This window comes from Neoarius graeffei, chromosome 14, assembly GCF_027579695.1.
Source record: "Neoarius graeffei isolate fNeoGra1 chromosome 14, fNeoGra1.pri, whole genome shotgun sequence".
Taxonomy (NCBI): Eukaryota; Metazoa; Chordata; class Actinopteri; order Siluriformes; family Ariidae; genus Neoarius; species Neoarius graeffei.
Genome location: NC_083582.1, coordinates 57,799,764 through 57,817,748, shown reverse-complemented (window position 1 = coordinate 57,817,748; position 17,985 = coordinate 57,799,764). Strand labels below are relative to the sequence as shown.

The window sequence follows — 17,985 nt, the reverse complement described above, 5'->3', positions numbered from 1 at the left end:
AAAGAAGCATGCAATGTTATGCAGGGATGTAAAACTATCTTATAAACAAGTTATTGTTTAGTGACAGCAGTGGAGACTGGGGGTCAAAATGAGTTTTTCCTTCCTGGGGGGACGACAAGTGGAGTACACCATAAACTCACAATTGATAGACAAGACAACAAACATCCCCCCATTCATATAATTAATACAGCATTAGGCCTACAGTACATGCAACACATGTCAAGCTTGAACTTGGACTACTTCTGTGATCCACTTCTATTACAGCATACAATCAATGATCAAAACAAGAACGTCTGGGTACATCTGTCGTCACGGTTATTAGTGATATGCCTTGCCAACATCATTGCTGTGCCTACCCATCATTTTCTAAACTAAAGCGCACCACATCGCGAGAGATGCAGAATCCTGGACCGAGGTCTATCTTTCTTGTTGCAGCTGAGAAAAGAACAGCCTTTTGTGCACTTAGTTTACTTTTGAATGTTGATGGGAATGCTAACTCAAATTACACCGAGAGGACGACAAGCGAGCAAAGCGACCAGGAGCCAAGGTCGCTGAAGAAGCTTCGCTGTTTAATTATTTTTTTCCTTTTGCTGTTGAATTTGCCTTGGTAGCTTTGGTCGCTCATACTGTAAACATGTAGAGGATTAACTGACGTTTAACTCCTGAAATTCGCTCTGGTAGCCAGTTCAGTTCGCCCCGTGGACTGTACAGTATATGGTTCGGCCCCGGTGAATTTCCTTTGGTCGCTCGCCAACCCTCCACATGGTCAGGCCCAAGACGCGGAGCCTAATCCGAGGGCGGACCAGGCACACTAGGGCTGACTTTTGGTGCATCTCCGGTAGATATTATAAGCGTAATAAACTACACATCTAAATTGTGACACATATCCCAATATGCTTTTGCACATCACAGCCTTACCTTCTGTTCTTCCATGAGGTTGAGGGCCTCTTGGGGAACACCTCGGCTTTGAAGAAATTCGGTCACGGTGACATTCATTCTTCATTAGGCTACATATCATTACACGACCAGGGAGAGAGAGAGATATCACGTTATTGAAGGCTTATATCTTCCAATAATAGTTGCAGGCAGCGCGTCAAAAACTTTACAGTTTTTCTCCATTGGTTTGGCTCATTTCTTGAAACTGAGATGACATTTTCAAAACAACATGGACAAATCCCCAAACTAACTTGCAGTTTCTCACAACAGAATGGCATTTATCATTGCTTTCATCAATATTTCAAATGCTTTGTACATGTCTCAAGCATTTAGTACATCCATGCAAATGGCTATGTACAATTATCCTACAGTTAACACAATCAGCCTACATTTAGTACATTTTTCAAATGAATGTATCTTGCTGATCTATCCCAATTGGTTGGTTCTCAGTGTAATGGTCATTGTCCTCAAAACATGTCAGCACATTTTCATCGTATAAGTCATCATATGCAGAATAGTCTGCTCAATTGTCAAAATAGTGTTAGGAAATTGGAATAGAATACAGTACATATTTTGTAAGATGTCATAGTAAATTTAGGATAATCATGTTAGTAGGTAATAGGTGAAATCAGTTTCTGACTAACGAAGGAGGAGTGTCCCACTTTGCAGGTGACCAATCCATCTGTTTGTTGAGTTACCTGACAGGTGTTATCTATGTTTTGGAGTGCTGGCATTGCTGTATATATACAGCTTGGCCTGGTGCTAGTACTTTTTCCTATGTCAACATGGAGAGAGAGCAAGTGCATCAACCAGGGCAATCTCCACTTGGAGGAAGGGGAAGAGAAGGAAGAGGAGGTGGAGGATTGAGGGTGCGTGGAGGTAGAGGAGAGGGAAGAGGAGGAGGAGTGAGGGTTCGTGGTGGTGGAATAGGAGGAAATAGAGTTCGCAGACATCATGTTGTCCCAGATGAAATTCGGGCCACCATTATTGATCATGTCATCAACCATCGCCTCACAATGGCAGAGGCAGGGCGCAGAGTGCAGCCTAACGTGCCACGCTCCACAGTTTCCTCCATCATTCAAACCTTTCGGCGGGAAAACAGGTATGCACTCAGGCAATGACAACTGTTTGACTGTGTGCGTGTGTGTGTGTGTGTGTGTGTGTGTGTGTGTGTGTGTGTGTTTAGACCCAGGCCGAAAATCTTACCTCGATGTGAAGTCACAGTATTATACAGTTCACTACTGTAGAATGACAAAGGAAATACTGTTGTAAATTGGACAAAATACAGCAAGAATTTGCAATAGAATGGCAGTGCAATTGTAAGTACAGTAGCCTACAAATACAGTAAAGTGGTGTGTAATGCAGTCATTACTGTACAGTGATTGATAATCTGTAACAAACACATAAGGCAAGGACAACAAATAGTTATGTTGTCTATGTGCAGGATTGGCCGACAACCTCATGCGGGTGGAAGAAGAAAACTTCTAACCGATCGCCAAGAACAGGAGATCTGTAACATGGTGATAGCAAATAATGCCATAACACTGACACAGATCCGGGATGCAGTCCTCCAAAACAATGGCGTCTTCCAAAACATCAACTCCATCAGCATATCAACAATAGACCGGGTTCTGAAGAAGAACCTAATCACCATGAAACAGATATACAGAGTACCATTTGATAGGAACACTGCCAGAGTAAAAGAGCTGTGGTACCAGTATGTGCAGGTAAGTCAATTATTCATTGTCTATCATTTTGTAACCTATAAGTAGCCAACACTGCAGAGGTTCCAATTTCTGAGGGTTTCAGTATCCTCCTCTTTACCTTTGGATTCCAGCTTTACAATATATGACCACAGCATTTTGCTGAACTGTAACAGAACACTGTCAACAGTATGTCTCTGTTCTCTTTGTATCAAAAACTACCCCAGAAAATCTGCATAAGTCTGCACTCTAGGATTGGAACCACAGTGGGTTATATTGACTTTGTGAAGAACATATTGTGTAGCATTGCTGTGACCATATGACCATCTACATGATTGATTTTTTTTTTTACTCTATTTATCTCTTTTCCAGAGAATCCTGGCACTGGAGGGGAGTGAAACACCACACATCCTAGTGTTTGTTGATGAGGCAGGCTTCAACCTGGCCAAGGGCTGCAGGCGTGGCCGAAACATCATTGGCCAGCGGGCCACAGTGGATGTCCCAGCCCAGCGGGGGGGGAAATATAACCATGTGCGCGGCTATTTCAGAAAATGGTGTGGCCACCCACACTGCAAGCTTGGGCCCGTATAACACAGAGAAACTCCTCCGTTTCCTGGACCAACTATATGTATATTTGGTCCCAGAAAATGAGAGGGGTCTCGAAGGGCCCCACCTACCCCAGTTTGTCATTGTATGGGACAATGTTAATTTCCACCGTGGTCCACGCATCCGGGCATGGTTCAACATGCATCCAAGAATGCATAATGTCTTGTTACCACCATATTCTCCATTCCTGAATCCTATCGAGGAGTTTTTTCTCTGCTTGGAGATGGAGAGTATATGAGCACCATGCCGAAAACCAGAGGTCTCTCCTCAATGCTATGGATGCTGCCTGTGAGGATATAACAGGTGATCAGTGTAGAGGATGGCTCAGGCATTCACGATGCTTCTTCCCATGCTGCATCTCAAGAGAAAACATCAGATGTGATGTTGATGAGAATCTGTGGCCGAACAGAGCACAGAGAATGGATGGCCAGGAAGATGAGGATGGTGACCAGGCGAGAGAGGGGAGTGACCGCGACTAAACAAAATGTCTTCATTTGTGACTCTTTATTTACAGTATTCATTTTTTGTTTGTTTTTGTGGGTTTTTGTATTTTGTGTACACAGTATACACAGCGTATACATTTTCCTTTTTATTGTTCCCTACCTACAGTAATGTGTACAATTCACGTTAGCTGAGAATAAAAATGAAAATTCCTCGGCAGAATGAGTGCAGCGTGTGTGTGTGGTGTGAAAACTGTATTCCTATAGTTAGACATATGCCATGACAAAGCGTCTAAGCATTTTGACTCGCAGTACTTACACAATACCAAAGGGACAATGCATTTTGGAGGCACTGACTAGTTATATGAGAAGGGAATGTAGTTTTGACAGATGGGTAAACTGTTTTGGGAGCTGTACAAACATTGCCAGGTGATCCATGTAGTTGTGCTGTACCATCCAAGTTATTTTGAGAGAAGAACTGAATGAATGAAAATGTGCCAAAGCAATTGAGAAGGTTTTATGCCATTTTTATGGTACTGACTATTTAGATGGGAAAGGGATTTCATTTTGAAGCATGGATGAGTAGTTTTGGGAGACAAATGACATTTTGCTGGTTATCTGAAGTGTTGTGCAGAACTGTAAGTCTGTTTGGCCAAATTGCCTTATAGTTATAAGAATGTCATCTCAGTTTCAAGAAATGAGCCAAACCAATGGAGAAAAACTGTAATACCTTACCTTAACCTCAGCGTGTGACTGAAACTTGGAACGTTGGAGTTGAAACGTTCTGAATATCGAGAATAAAGTTGACTTGATTTCAACTTTATTCTCTACATTAACGAATTTAATGTCGACATGTCGAGTTTAAAGTCGACCCATCAAGATTAAAGTCGACATCCAATTTCAACTTTATTCTCGGAATTTCGAGTTTAATGTCGACATGTTGACTTTAATCTCGTCATATCAAAAAATATCTTCTCCTTCATGAATGGCCCTAATGCTCCGTCGGACTGGTAAACCTCGTAATTTGTTTACGGGACGGTGAACCTCGTGAAGTGACGGAAGAGGCATTCCCACTGTCACGAGAAGAGCGCGCTTTTAATCTTTGATTCCTTCGTGCAGCCACCATGGGGGGAAAAATTGTATTATATTAATTGTATTATATCTCATCTCATTATCTCTAGCCGCTTTATCCTTCTACAGGGTCGCAGGCAAGCTGGAGCCTATCCCAGCTGACTACGGGCGAAAGGCGGGGTACACCCTGGACAAGTTGCCAGGTCATCACAGGGCTGACACATAGACACAGACAACCATTCACACTCACATTCACACCTACGGTCAATTTAGAGTCACCAGTTAACCTAACCTGCATGTCTTTGGACTGTGTGGGGAAACCGGAGCACCCGGAGGAAACCCACGCGGACACGGGGAGAACATGCAAACTCTGCACAGAAAGGCCCTTGCCGGCCCCGGGGCTCGAACCCAGGACCTTCTTGCTGTGAGGCGACAGCGCTAACCACTACACCACCGTGCTGCCCTATTGTATTATATTAATTGTATTATTGTATTAAGGTACCCGGACCCCGAGAAAAAACCCACGGGATTGGATGTGGTTTAGCATTCTACACAGATTCTAGACAATTTGGCTGGCTCAGTTTTGATTTATCCTCATTCAGGTATTTGCAATCTCTGGGAGCTGTGTAATGTATCTTTAATTGTTTTAGCATTTATATAAGGCATTACTGGATATGCACAAAATAATGAAACAACAAATCAGTACTCTGGACATGAACAGTTAGAACTGTGTTCCTGGTGTGCATAAATGTCAAACCTTTGGTCAGTCAAACCTGTATAACCAACTTCCAAAGTCCTTATTTCCCTTATAAAATCCTTATAAGATGCAAATTAAAATGATTTACCTAAAATTTGAATGATGATTAACAATGATATATCCCAGGTACTTTTTATTCAATATTAATAACAATAAACTTTAAGAATGAATACAAAGCTTCAATGTTTGACAAAAAAACACAAAGTGTAAATGTTATGTGCTCTTCTATCATTGTGGGAATTGATTATAGCTCTAAATAAATATTGCCGTATACTATGTTTATTGACTCAAATCCGTATAAAATACGGACATTCTGTATATTGTGCATTTTAATCTCAACGAAAGCTTCACTGAATCGATTCTTTAGAACAAACTCGTATGCGTGTGAATCAATTTACTTGATTCACTCTTGATTCTTCAGAAACTACGGAAACCTTATTTGTATTCCTGTTTTCAAATTGTAAACAATAATCACACTCTCATGCTGCATGAAATTAAAGTATGAACTTTCCTCAAACCATTACGTGTGCATGAACTCAACAAATGCAGTCCATGCGTCTGTATCGATTCGCTCGATCGAGTCATTTATGTTTCGTCCCGAAGAAGATCCGAATCGTTTGTGAATCTCATCACTGTTAGAAATCCAAGAGAAGAGATCCTCTTCCCTTAACATCATCAGAGGAAAAATCTGCTTCTTAATCAATTAGTTTCAGCGTTTGGTGAGTAGATCATCTGCATTTTATTTTATATTCCTTGTGTGTTGATAGTCCGAAACTTGTAACTGGAAGGTTATCAGGAAAGTCACGAGTGGTCCGCGAGCAGTCTACAAGACTATTAATGCATTTTAATAATTAATAGTGCAGCTATTAATGCAGTTTCATGTCTAGATCTTATAAATGATGAATACGAAGTATGTGACGGCAAAATAACATGAGAACTCCAGTTCCCATGATGCTTGTGAGCTGGGCATGCGCACTGGATAAAAGAAAAAAAAACAGCTCTTTAGGGCAAAACTCTCGTCTCATCAGATTTGGGCAGTAATTCTATGCGTTCAGACCTTAAATAATGAAATAACTGTACAAGCAAATACAACACAAAAACCATTTTTAAAACATTCACTTAAATTAAACAGACATGGTAAAAACAGAAGAAATATATTTAAGGCTTAGAGTTTGATTAATTCAGCCAAATCAAATATCACTTTCAGATTTGAAGATATTTATCAGGAATCATTTTTAAAATATTGAGTCCTGTTTAAAGGCATAATAAAAGGCATCAAATATATTTACCCTACGTGTGAATGGAAATGCCGAAAAGTTTAATGTTTAACCTAATGTTTAATGTTGATCTAAAACATTTTAAAACTGATCGTGTGGTGGTCTAGTGGTTAGGATTCGGCGCTCTCACCGCCGCTGGTGTAGTGGTATTTTTATTAGCAAAATGTGGACTTGTCTTGTCTGGGAAGCATGAAATTAGTTCAACAGCGAGCTAACCCGCTTTTTACTTCATTTTTTGATTTAATATAAATATAATATTTTTGAATAATTGTTCCGTCTCTATAGTCTCTCTGTCTCTTTCTCAGTCAGCATTGAGATTAGACTCCCAGACTGTTACAGATAGCTATAATATAAACAAACAACTCATGCAAGAACATCAGGCAAGGACAGCCACAGAAATCTGCAATGAGCAGAGAAAATCATTATTTTTGGCACTTTCTCACAATAATAAATTTAATAAGTAATCTCTTTATATTATTAGGTAAATTCCATATACATAAAGTCAAAATGTCCAAGACAACCAATTCTCATTCCTAGTAATACTGTTAATTGAATTAAAAATGTGTTTTCAGTCTGTCACATATCGAATCCAACAAAGAGTGCTTATCAGCTATTCAATTTTATTCAAATTACATTCGGTGAAATTGTTTGTCATTTCAATTTGCCCTGTTTTTTTTATCTCCTTATCTTTCTTTAAACTTATTGCTACTTATGAGGCTAAGCTTAAACATCTCATTCATCTCATCATCTCTAGCCGCTTTATCCTTCTACAGGGTCGCAGGCAAGCTGGAGCCTATCCCAGCTGACTATGGGCGAAAGGCGGGGTACACCCTGGACAAGTCGCCAGGTCATCGCAGGGCTGACACATAGACACAGACAACCATTCACACTCACATTCACACCTACGGTCAATTTAGAGTCACCAGTTAACCTAACCTGCATGTCTTTGGACTGTGGGGGAAACCGGAGCACCCGGAGGAAACCCACGCGGACACGGGGAGAACATGCAAACTCCACACAGAAAGGCCCTCGCTGGCCCCGGGGCTCGAACCCAGGACCTTCTTGCTGTGAGGCAACAGTGCTAACCACTACACCACTGTGCCACCCAAGCTTAAACATGTTCCTCCTAATTTCGAACTATTGATATGAAATGCTCTGATTAACTGTTTGCTGAGTTTTAAACCTCCATACTTTTGCCTTTAAAAACCACAGAGGATATGGAATGGATAGGCTTTTAATGTATTTAGTTAACCATAATTTTTTTTTTCAGCAAGAAACAGTTAACAAACGTTTACTTGAATAACTTTTTGTTTATAAATCGGAGACTTGGGTTTATCTTTGTTTAACCATTAAGAAAAAAACTTCATAAATTATCATGATTATGATACATTGGCTCGTATAAGTATTCATTGTCCTTGAACCTTTCCGCATTTTGTTGCACTGCAACCTGGAACTTAAATTGACATGAAACTATTCATGTGCATCTTTGTTTATAATAAGCAATACCTCTCTCTCTGGATCCATGTCATCCTACAGTCTCTTCTCGAGCAAGGCGTGGTGAGACACTTTACACAAGATTTACGTAAGATTAATGAATTGATTGTTTCTTCTGTAATATCACAGGTTCCTGCCATTAATGATCTCTGTTCTGCCTTTTTTTTTCCACGCACATGAGGAGATAGCGTTTGGACTCAAGGTTTCATTTGACTCTCCTGCTGTTTTTCTTTTTTTCAGCTGTAATTCATAACGTGCTCTGTGACCTTCTCCCTCCCTCAGGACTCTGTGGTCTGTGTGTTCTGGTGTCTGCTGAGTCACCAGAAACCTGCCAAGACACTGACACTTGCGCCTGCTCCAACATCTGGTGCATAAGGGCTTTAAGGTTTCCAGAACCAAGCTGCAATATTGCATGGACACTTAAGTATTTGAACTTTTGAAGTTTTGAACTTTCTCAAGGCTGTCATTCTAGACACAAAACCTCCTCCACTGCAACATCCTTTGACCTGGACTGACGCTATGGTGGTCGCTTATCACTCCCTCAGAAGCACCCTTTGTTCCGCCCCTGGGCTACCTGCTCACTTCCACCTCTATGCCTGTGGACACCGGGGCACGGCCTCTGGGGAACGGGGGGAGGTGCATCATTGTGCGTTTTTATCCAAAACATTAAAACATTAGACATTGTTGCTCAAGGCTTACCTGCGTGTCTGGGGGCTGTCTCCGCATGTGCTTTGATGGTTTGATGGTAAAATTGACAGACCCATTAAATTAATTAATCAGTAATTTAATACATAATTAGATTAACATATGACTATTTATTCTCTGTTCTACTAACAATCTCGAAGTTCGTGTCACATCCTCTTTTGATAATGTAGGTCGCGCTCTCGCACGCCTCCTTAATTCTCGGGATGATACTTGGGATGGCATTGATATTGTCTGTCTAAAAATCGTACATACTACTAGTATCAGGTCTGATCTCTTCCCTCCATGCCTCTAGGGATCTTTGTTGATAGTTCTTGTTCTACACCCTCAGACGGTTCTTGTTTTATAATTTATAATATTATCACACCTCTGTGGTTATTCTGTGTGTTCAATCAATATCAGCCTGATATTCTGCATGAAACATACGCTCTTTCTTTCTCATTTGATTTTTGTCATCTTGATTGTAGACAAATTCTCTAAATGGGTAGAAGTTTTTCTCTGTTCTCGAGAGAACGCGAAGGTAGTTCACTCGTACTCTGGCAAAAGAAATAATACCTAGTTATAATAATAATAATAATTAATTATTTTCTTTATAAGTGCCTTTCAAGGTACCTAAGAACACTGGACAGTAAAATAAGAAAAACAAACAAAAGCAGAACAATAAAATAACAATACAATAATAAGAAATCAATAATAATAATTATTGTTATAGTTATGGGGTTTCAAATGCCATAGACTCAGACAAGGGTACCCCTTTCACCTCAAAAGTCACACAAAACCTTTGTAAGTATCTCTAAACTAAACTGGTGTTTTCACATTCCTCAATCCTCTGGTATCGTAGAACGTACGAATCGAACATTGAAAGACAAATTAATTAAGGTCATGCAGGACACAGGTTTGGCTCTGTAATCCATAATTCATTCTGGCTGATTCTTCGCATGACATCGAAGCCTAGTCTCGGCGGCTATTCCCCTACGAGATCATTTTTGGGCGACCGTTCCCTGTCCCCTGGAGAAAAGGCACTCCGGCTCCGGGTACCTCTGATTTGAAAATGCATATGGATGAGTATTCTGCAGCCCTTATAGATAAGTTGCATAAAATTTGTACCAAGGTCAATAATACAATATTATCTCCACCACACACCCCTTTCATGTGGGAGACAGGTGCTGGTGTGACTTTTTAAAGTAATGATTTGGACAATTGGGAAAACAATATAATGGGCCTGCAGACATCGTCGCCATTACTTTTGCTGCTGTTTTAACTGATCTTTTTCCACAGTGGATCCATGCCTCTCGATTGAAGAAGGCTCCATAACAAAGTTGTGTTACAATAACAAGTTTGGTGCTATTAACGCCTTTTGTGTCCCTATCTAGTCTCCCTCTGGCCAGTTTTCTCTCTCTCTCTCTATTTCTGAGCTCTACACAGATTCAACTGAGAATCCTCAAGATGTTGTGAACAAAGAGGGGAAGAGATCTTGCGCCCCATTTGGAACCAATCATCCTCACTACAACCATGACAGTCCTCATCACGGGTTTCGTGACTGCTTCATCTTTGCTCGGGGCAGGGTTACCCGCCCGAGCCTTCTGGACCACTTCATTGCTCGGGGCAGGGTTACCCGCCCGAGCCTTCTGGACCACTTCATTGCTTGGGGCAGGGTTACCCGCTCGAGCTGGACTTCATTGCTCGGGGCAGGGCTACCCGCTCGAGCTGGACTTCGAGACAACATCTTCTGGACTAACTTCGCTAACTGGACTGCACAAGCGCACACCACACGAATGTGTTATGTCTTTCATCTGATGCTGTTTTCTACTTACACATCTCTATGCTCTGAAACTCTGTATTCTCTGTTCTCTGTTCTGACTCTGTTCTCACTATAGGTCGATATGCCTTCTAATTTCATTTTTCCCTCACTGTTTTAGAACAAATTACTCTGAAGGAAGTAGCGTGTATCTGGGAATTAAGAGGTTTTGAGTTTCTCTAAGCTCCAGTGAGGTGGGACGAGGGCTGATTGGGCATGCCCGCCCTCTGAGCACCAATATACGTCAAGAAGGGCAAAGATTAACTCAGGATTAATTCTCGATGTAATCACATATATGATCATGAGGATGCTAGGATTTGATAATAGTGATACTATTATCAAAGGGGGGGATTGTTAGGTTAAATTTTATTATATGTAGGTTAAATCAAGATATATGTAGACATATGTAAGTTTAGTTAAGAATTCAGCGAATTATTCTGTGTCAAAATTATATTAGTTGAAACGACCTTAGGTCCGGCTGGACATTGTTTGGGAACATTTTGTTTATGAAATGTGTATTTTTGATCAGAGATGTGTCTGAACGACGCCAAGGTCTGTTTTGATGTCAGATCGACCCACACACACTTTAATGTTGGATGTAATGGTAGCCTTATTGCTGAACAAAGAGTTAAGACTCTTATATTATATTTTATAGTATAGTTATAGTATATATTATTATAGTATATATTATAGTATATATTATAGTATATATTACTTATAGTATATTTTAGAGCTTTTTAAGATCCTTTATTATTTTGGACTATTGCATATACTATGACAGTGATTTTAAACTGTTCCTGTGTAGCCTGACCTTCGTCCAGTGGAGAAGAACACTTCTTTGTTAGACCAAACATAGTCTTTGTTTAAAACATTTTCGTAAAAACATCTCACGCGCTTTGACGTGCGTAAATGAAATTGCTGAATTGCTGAAATATTATTTTGCTTATGATTGAAGGTCTCATTCACACACATACATATGGAATTAAGATGTGATTTGCTGACCTAGCACATAGACACAGATATCAAAATGATGTCACTCACTCACACCCTCCCATACACACACACACACACACACACACACACACACACACACACACCCCTCTCTGAGGTCACATACAAACACACACACGTGACAGACACAATAGCCGTTTGGAGAGATTATGATTTGTTATAAAAGGTGTTTGTAATCTTTCATCTTTGACGAAGTGACTGTGCGAATAAACTGGCATGTGAAACCTCTCTGGTTCCCCTGTCTGTTTCTATCGTCCTGTTTCATTCGTCCCGGATTGATCCGAGGGGGCCCACGAAGGAATCGGGGTCTCTTTCTGGGTGAACCCCAACAACCTCATGTGGCAGTTCGTGTAAATGGGTGGAGCACAGAAGGACGGCAGGACAGAACTGAGCATACAAAACTCTCTTTATTCAGCTTTTCAGCTGTAAATACACACACACAGACACATGCACACACATTAGCTGTCTGGTTATGGAGAGAGTCCCTCTGCTCTCACTCTCTCTCCTTAAGAAGGGCGCAGTCACTGGGAAGACACACAAACATCAATTAACAGGTGAAATGATTCTGCCACTTAACTTCCCCGACTCCGCCCTCCTGTCACAGACCGATGCTAGACCATGCCCCCGCTGCCACATACCCCCACCGCCCGACTCAGGCCGGGCAGCCGTCCGGCCCGCAGCCGACTCCCCCCCCCTTGACGGGAGAGGAAGTCCGCCACGACCATCTGCGCCCCCGGCCTGTGGATCACCTTGAAGTTAAAGGGTTGGAGTGCCAGATACCAACGGGTGATCCGCGCATTGGCATCCTTCATGTGGTGGAGCCACTGGAGGGGCGCGTGGTCCGAACAGAGGGTGAAAGGGCGTCCCAGCAGGTAGTACCGGAGGGTGAGGACCGCCCACTTGATTGCCAGGCACTCCTTTTCGATGGTACTGTAGCGCCCCTCACGCACCGACAGCTTGCGGCTAATGTACAAGACAGGGCGATCCTCCCCCTCCACCTGCTGGGACAAAACGGCCCCCAGCCCTCTGTCCGACGCATCCGTCTGCAACATAAAAGGGAGAGAAAAGTCAGGGGAGTGTAAAAGTGGCCCCCCACACAGTGCAGCCTTAACCTTAGAAAAAGCCTGCTGGCATTGCTCCGTCCACTGGACCGGATCTGGTGCCCCCTTTTTAGTCAGATCAGTCAGCGGGCTGGTGACGTCCGAATAATTAGGTATAAACCTACGATAATAGCCAGCCAGCCCCAGGAACTGTCTCACCCCCTTTTTGGTCTTGGGCCTCGGGCAGGCCGCAATTGCTGCAGTCTTGTTAATTTGGGGACGCACCTGCCCGTTGCCCAAGTGGAAGCCCAGATACCGTACTTCCACCCGCCCAATCGCACACTTCTTCGGGTTGGCCGTGAGACCCGCCCACCTCAGCGACCTAAGGACGGCCCTCAGGTGTTGTAGGTGCCGCGGCCAGTCATTACTATAAATAATGATATCATCCAAGTACGCGGCCGCATAGGTGGCGTGGGGGCGGAGGACCCTGTCCATCAGCCGCTGAAACGTAGCAGGCGCCCCAAAAAGCCCAAAAGGAAGTGTGACGAATTGGTGTAAGCCGAACGGTGTGGAAAAGGCCGTTTTTTCACGGGATAATGGAGTCAAGGGGATCTGCCAATAACCCTTTGTTAAATCCAGTGTCGAGTAAAAACGAGCCGTGCCTAGCCGATCGAGCAACTCATCAATACGAGGCATTGGGTACGCATCGAATTTAGACACCGCGTTGACTTTTCTATAGTCCACACAGAACCGGACCGACCCGTCGGCCTTGGGTACCAAGACCACCGGGCTGCTCCAGTCACTGTGGGACTCCTCGACGATGCCCATTTCGAGCATGGCCTTGAGTTCTTCCCGAACCACCTTTTTCTTGTGTTCAGGTAACCTGTAAGGGCGGCTACACACTACCACCCCCGGGGGCGTCTCAATGTGGTGCTCTATGAGGTTAGTGCGGCCGGGCAGGAGTGAGAACACGTCCGAAAACTCGGTCTGCAACTGGGCAACCTCCGCGAGTTGGGTCGGGGAGAGGTGGTCTCCACAGGGGACCGGAGAGGGACGTGATGCTAATGTTCCTTTTTGAACCTCCGGCCCCAGCTCCGCCTTCTCTGGAACCACCAACACCAACACCACGGGGACCTCCTCGTTCCAGAGTTTGAGTAGGTTGAGGTGGTAAATCTGTAGCGCCCCACCCCTGTCCGTTCGTTTCACCTCATAGTCGACGTCCCCGACTCGCCGTGTGACCTCAAAGGGTCCTTGCCACTTGGCGACTAATTTAGAGCTCGATGTGGGCAACAGTACGAGTACTTTCTCTCCCGGTGCAAACTCTCTAAGGCACGTACCCTTGTCATACAGGCGGGTTTGCCGTTCTTGGGCCTGCCGCAAATTCTCCTGGGTTAGTTGTGTGAGTGTGTGGAGTTTTGCGCGCAGGTCAATAACGTATTGAATTTCATTTTTGCTTGGTGAAAGTCCCTCCTCCCAATTTTCTCGCAGCACATCTAAAATGCCGCGCGGCTTACGCCCATATAATAATTCAAACGGGGAGAACCCCGTGGAGGCTTGGGGAACTTCTCGCACTGCAAAGAGCAAGGGTTCGAGCCATTTATCCCAGTTACGCGCGTCCTCGCTTACAAATTTCTTAATTATGTTTTTAAGGGTGCGATTAAACCGTTCCACTAAGCCGTCCGTTTGTGGGTGATAAACGCTGGTGCGGATCGGCTTAATACCTAATAACCCATACAGTTCCTTCAGTGTTCGTGACATAAACGAGGTGCCTTGATCAGTCAGAATCTCTTTCGGGATTCCAACTCGGGAGATGACGCGGAAGAGTGCCTCCGCAATACTGCGTGCTGAGATATTGCGAAGAGGCACTGCTTCCAGGTATCGCGTTGCATAGTCCACCAGAACTAATATAAAGCGGTACCCTCATGTTGACCGATCTAATGGCCCGACGAGATCCATGCCAATTCTTTCGAACGGGGTCTCGATTAACGGTAGAGGGCGCAAAGGCGCTTTTGGAATGGCCGCTGGATTTACTAACTGGCATTCGCGGCATGCCGTACACCACCTACGGACCTCGCCGCGAATCCCCGGCCAATAGAATCGGGCCATTATTCGGGCTAGTGTTTTATCCTGCCCCAAGTGTCCAGCCATGGGATTAAAGTGAGCCGCCTGGAATACCAATTCCCGGCGGCTCTTCGGAATTAACAGCTGCGTGACTCGCTCTTTAGTTTGAGTGTCCTGCGTCACTCGGTATAATCTATCCTTCATAATCGCGAAGTAGGGGAAGGACGGGGTGGCATTCGGCTGGAGCGTTTGACCATCGATTACTCTCACTTGGTCAAAAGCATGCCGCAGAGTCTCGTCTCGCGATTGCTCTAACGGGAAATCCGCGAGGGATTCCCCAATAGAGAGAGGAGGAGCCGGCGGCTCCTCACTCTGGCGCGGAGATGACGTAGACGGCTCTGTGACAGCTGCTCCCGCCAAAGCGACACTGGGACCTCCCCCTGTCAAATGGCAGGACCCACTCTTGACCAAGTGCGTCATTAAACCCCGAAATCCCGGCCAATCAGTCCCCAAAATTAAAGAGTGGGTAAGGCGAGGATTAACCGCCGCCTTCACTATAAATTTTTCCCCTCTGAAAATAATGTGGACCGACACCAAAGGGTAGTTGTGAACATCCCCGTGCACACATAACACCTTCACCAATTGTGCTCCCCCCAATGCCTCGTCTTGCACCAGGTTTTGGTGGATTGAGGTCTGATTACAGCCAGAATCCACCAACGCCTGATATGTATCCCCTTGGATACTCACCGGTATGCGATACGCTCCGGCCCGATCGAGGGCGGCTCCTGGCGCGTTGGGGATCCGAACCACCGCGCCCACCTCCATTATCGAGCACTGCTGTTGGAGGTGGCCCGGTTCCCCGCAGCGCCAGCAAACCGGCCCAGGGTTCCTCTCTGCACTAGTGCTCTGGGGCTCACTCACCTGAGGGGGGGGAGAGACAGACACAGAAGGGAGACACGGAAGGGCACCGCGGGTGCGGCGGGCCGGCTGAGGTGGCGCCGGCCCCCGTCTCCGCGGTGGGGGAATGGGGCGAGGAGAAGACACAGGAGGAAGAGAGAGAGAGAGAGAGAGAGAGGAGAGAAGAGAAGAGGTCGTCTGCTGTCCTGCCGTCGGGACAGCCGCCAGATGATCCTCCGCCAGCTCGATTGCCTGATCCAGCGACGCCGGGCGGTGGCACTGGACCCACTCTGCGGTTCCCGCTGGTAGACACGCGACGAACTGTTCCAGTACCACCTGGTCGATGAGTCCCTCGGCGTCGCAGCTGTCGGCCCTCAACCACTGCCAGCAGGCGTCCCGGAGTTGCTGGCCAAATGCGAACGGCCGGCCGACTTCCTCCAAGCGCAGAGCGCGGAAACGCTGATGATGTTGCTCTGGGGTGCATCCCACCCGCTGGAGGACGGCCCGGCGAAGGTCCGCGTAGGCCAGCCGGCGGTCGGCGGGGAGCTGTAGCGCGGCCAGCTGCGCCTCTCCTGTTAGCAGGGGGAGGAGGCGGGCCGCGCGCTGTTCCACCGGCCACCCCGAGGTCTCTGCTACCTGCTCAAAGAGCGTGAAGAATGCCTCGGGGTCGTCCTGCGGGCCCATCTTCGTGAGGGTGAGGGGGGAAGGGCCCGTGGCGGTGGAGTTGGTGGACCCCGCCGACGCAAGGAGGTGCCGGAACGCCCGACGATCTTCCTGTTGCGCCAGCACCAGGGCCTCGAACCGTTGTTCTTGCTCCTTTCAGAGGGCGAGCAGCCCCTGGTGCTGGCTCTGTTGGGCCATGGCGAAGGCGTGGATCAGGTCGGCGAAGGTGGAGGACTCCATGGGGCTGTTGTCTTCTGTGCTCATTCCCGGGTTTCGGCACCACTGTGGCAGTTCGTGTAAATGGGTGGAGCACAGAAGGACGGCAGGACAGAACTGAGCATACAAAACTCTCTTTATTCAGCTTTTCAGCTGTAAATACACACACACAGACACACGCACACACATTAGCTGTCTGGTTATGGAGAGAGTCCCTCTGCTCTCACTCTCTCTCCTTAAGAAGGGCGCGGTCACTGGGAAGACACACAAACATCAATTAACAGGTGAAATGATTCTGCCACTTAACTTCCCCGACTCCGCCCTCCTGTCACAGACCGATGCTAGACCACGCCCCCGCTGCCACACCTCATATTCTTATTTCCTCACACAGGACACACACTGGTGTTGCTGGACACTGAAGGATTGGGAGACGTGGATAAGGTGTGTGTGTGTGTGTGTGTGTGCGTGCGCGCGTGTATATGGAAAGAGGTAGGTCTGGACATTGTACTTATGCTCCAAGAAAGTACATTTCACACAGTACACAGAAAGTACACACAAAAACATGCAATGTTTTTTTGCTTTTCTTTTTTTTTAAGTCCAATGTCTTGATTTTTTTCAACTTTTTCATAAAAAGTTTTATACAAAGAAAGCAAGCAAACAAAACAAACAAACAACTGTCATCACTACAGCATTCAACAGTCATAACCAAGAAAGAGCAGCTGCAGTTTTGATAAGTTCAACACACAGCCCACACTCACTCCATGAATCTTCATCAGGCGTGTGTGTGTGTATGTTTTCAGGGTGATGAGAGGCATGACACATGGATTTTCTGTCTGGCTGTTCTGCTCAGCAGCACTCTGGTCTACAACAGTATGGGCACCATTAACAATGACGCCCTGGAGAAACTACAGTATCCTTACACACACACACGCTGCAGAATGGTGGTTAGCTGTGAGGTAGGGTACTGTTAGCTAGTGTTTAGCTTTTTTGTGGTTACTGTAGTGGCTATTCTACATATGATGTTAGTTGTTGTGCCTGTGCACTTAGGTTAGAATATAGCCTATTATTTGTTTTGCACTTAAGTGTTTTTCCATGTCTACGTATAGGACAGTGAGAAACATGGTTTCAATTCCTTTGTTGTGAAGATTTTCATTCGTCCAGGTCATGTTTATCCTTTGTAGTGTGAGCACGAGCGGTACACAATAATAATGCCTTCCCAATTCCAGGTGTCCCTGGGTTGGTTTTACCGCCAAATCTAACCTAACAGGATAACCGTAGAGTTCCCAACAGGTACAGCTACTGCAGTCAAAAGT

General features: G+C 45.2%; 1 protein-coding gene across 1 annotated transcript in view; it reads left to right on the top strand.

Moving 5' to 3' along the window:
* LOC132898481 (guanylate-binding protein 1-like) overlaps positions 1-17,985 on the top strand; it is a 230,198-nt gene that overhangs the window by 14,624 nt on the left and 197,589 nt on the right. The window contains exons 3-4 of the mRNA XM_060940140.1: positions 17,064-17,113; positions 17,473-17,582. Of these exons, the coding sequence (XP_060796123.1) occupies positions 17,064-17,113; positions 17,473-17,582 (160 nt within the window). The remainder of the gene's footprint in view (positions 1-17,063; positions 17,114-17,472; positions 17,583-17,985) is intronic.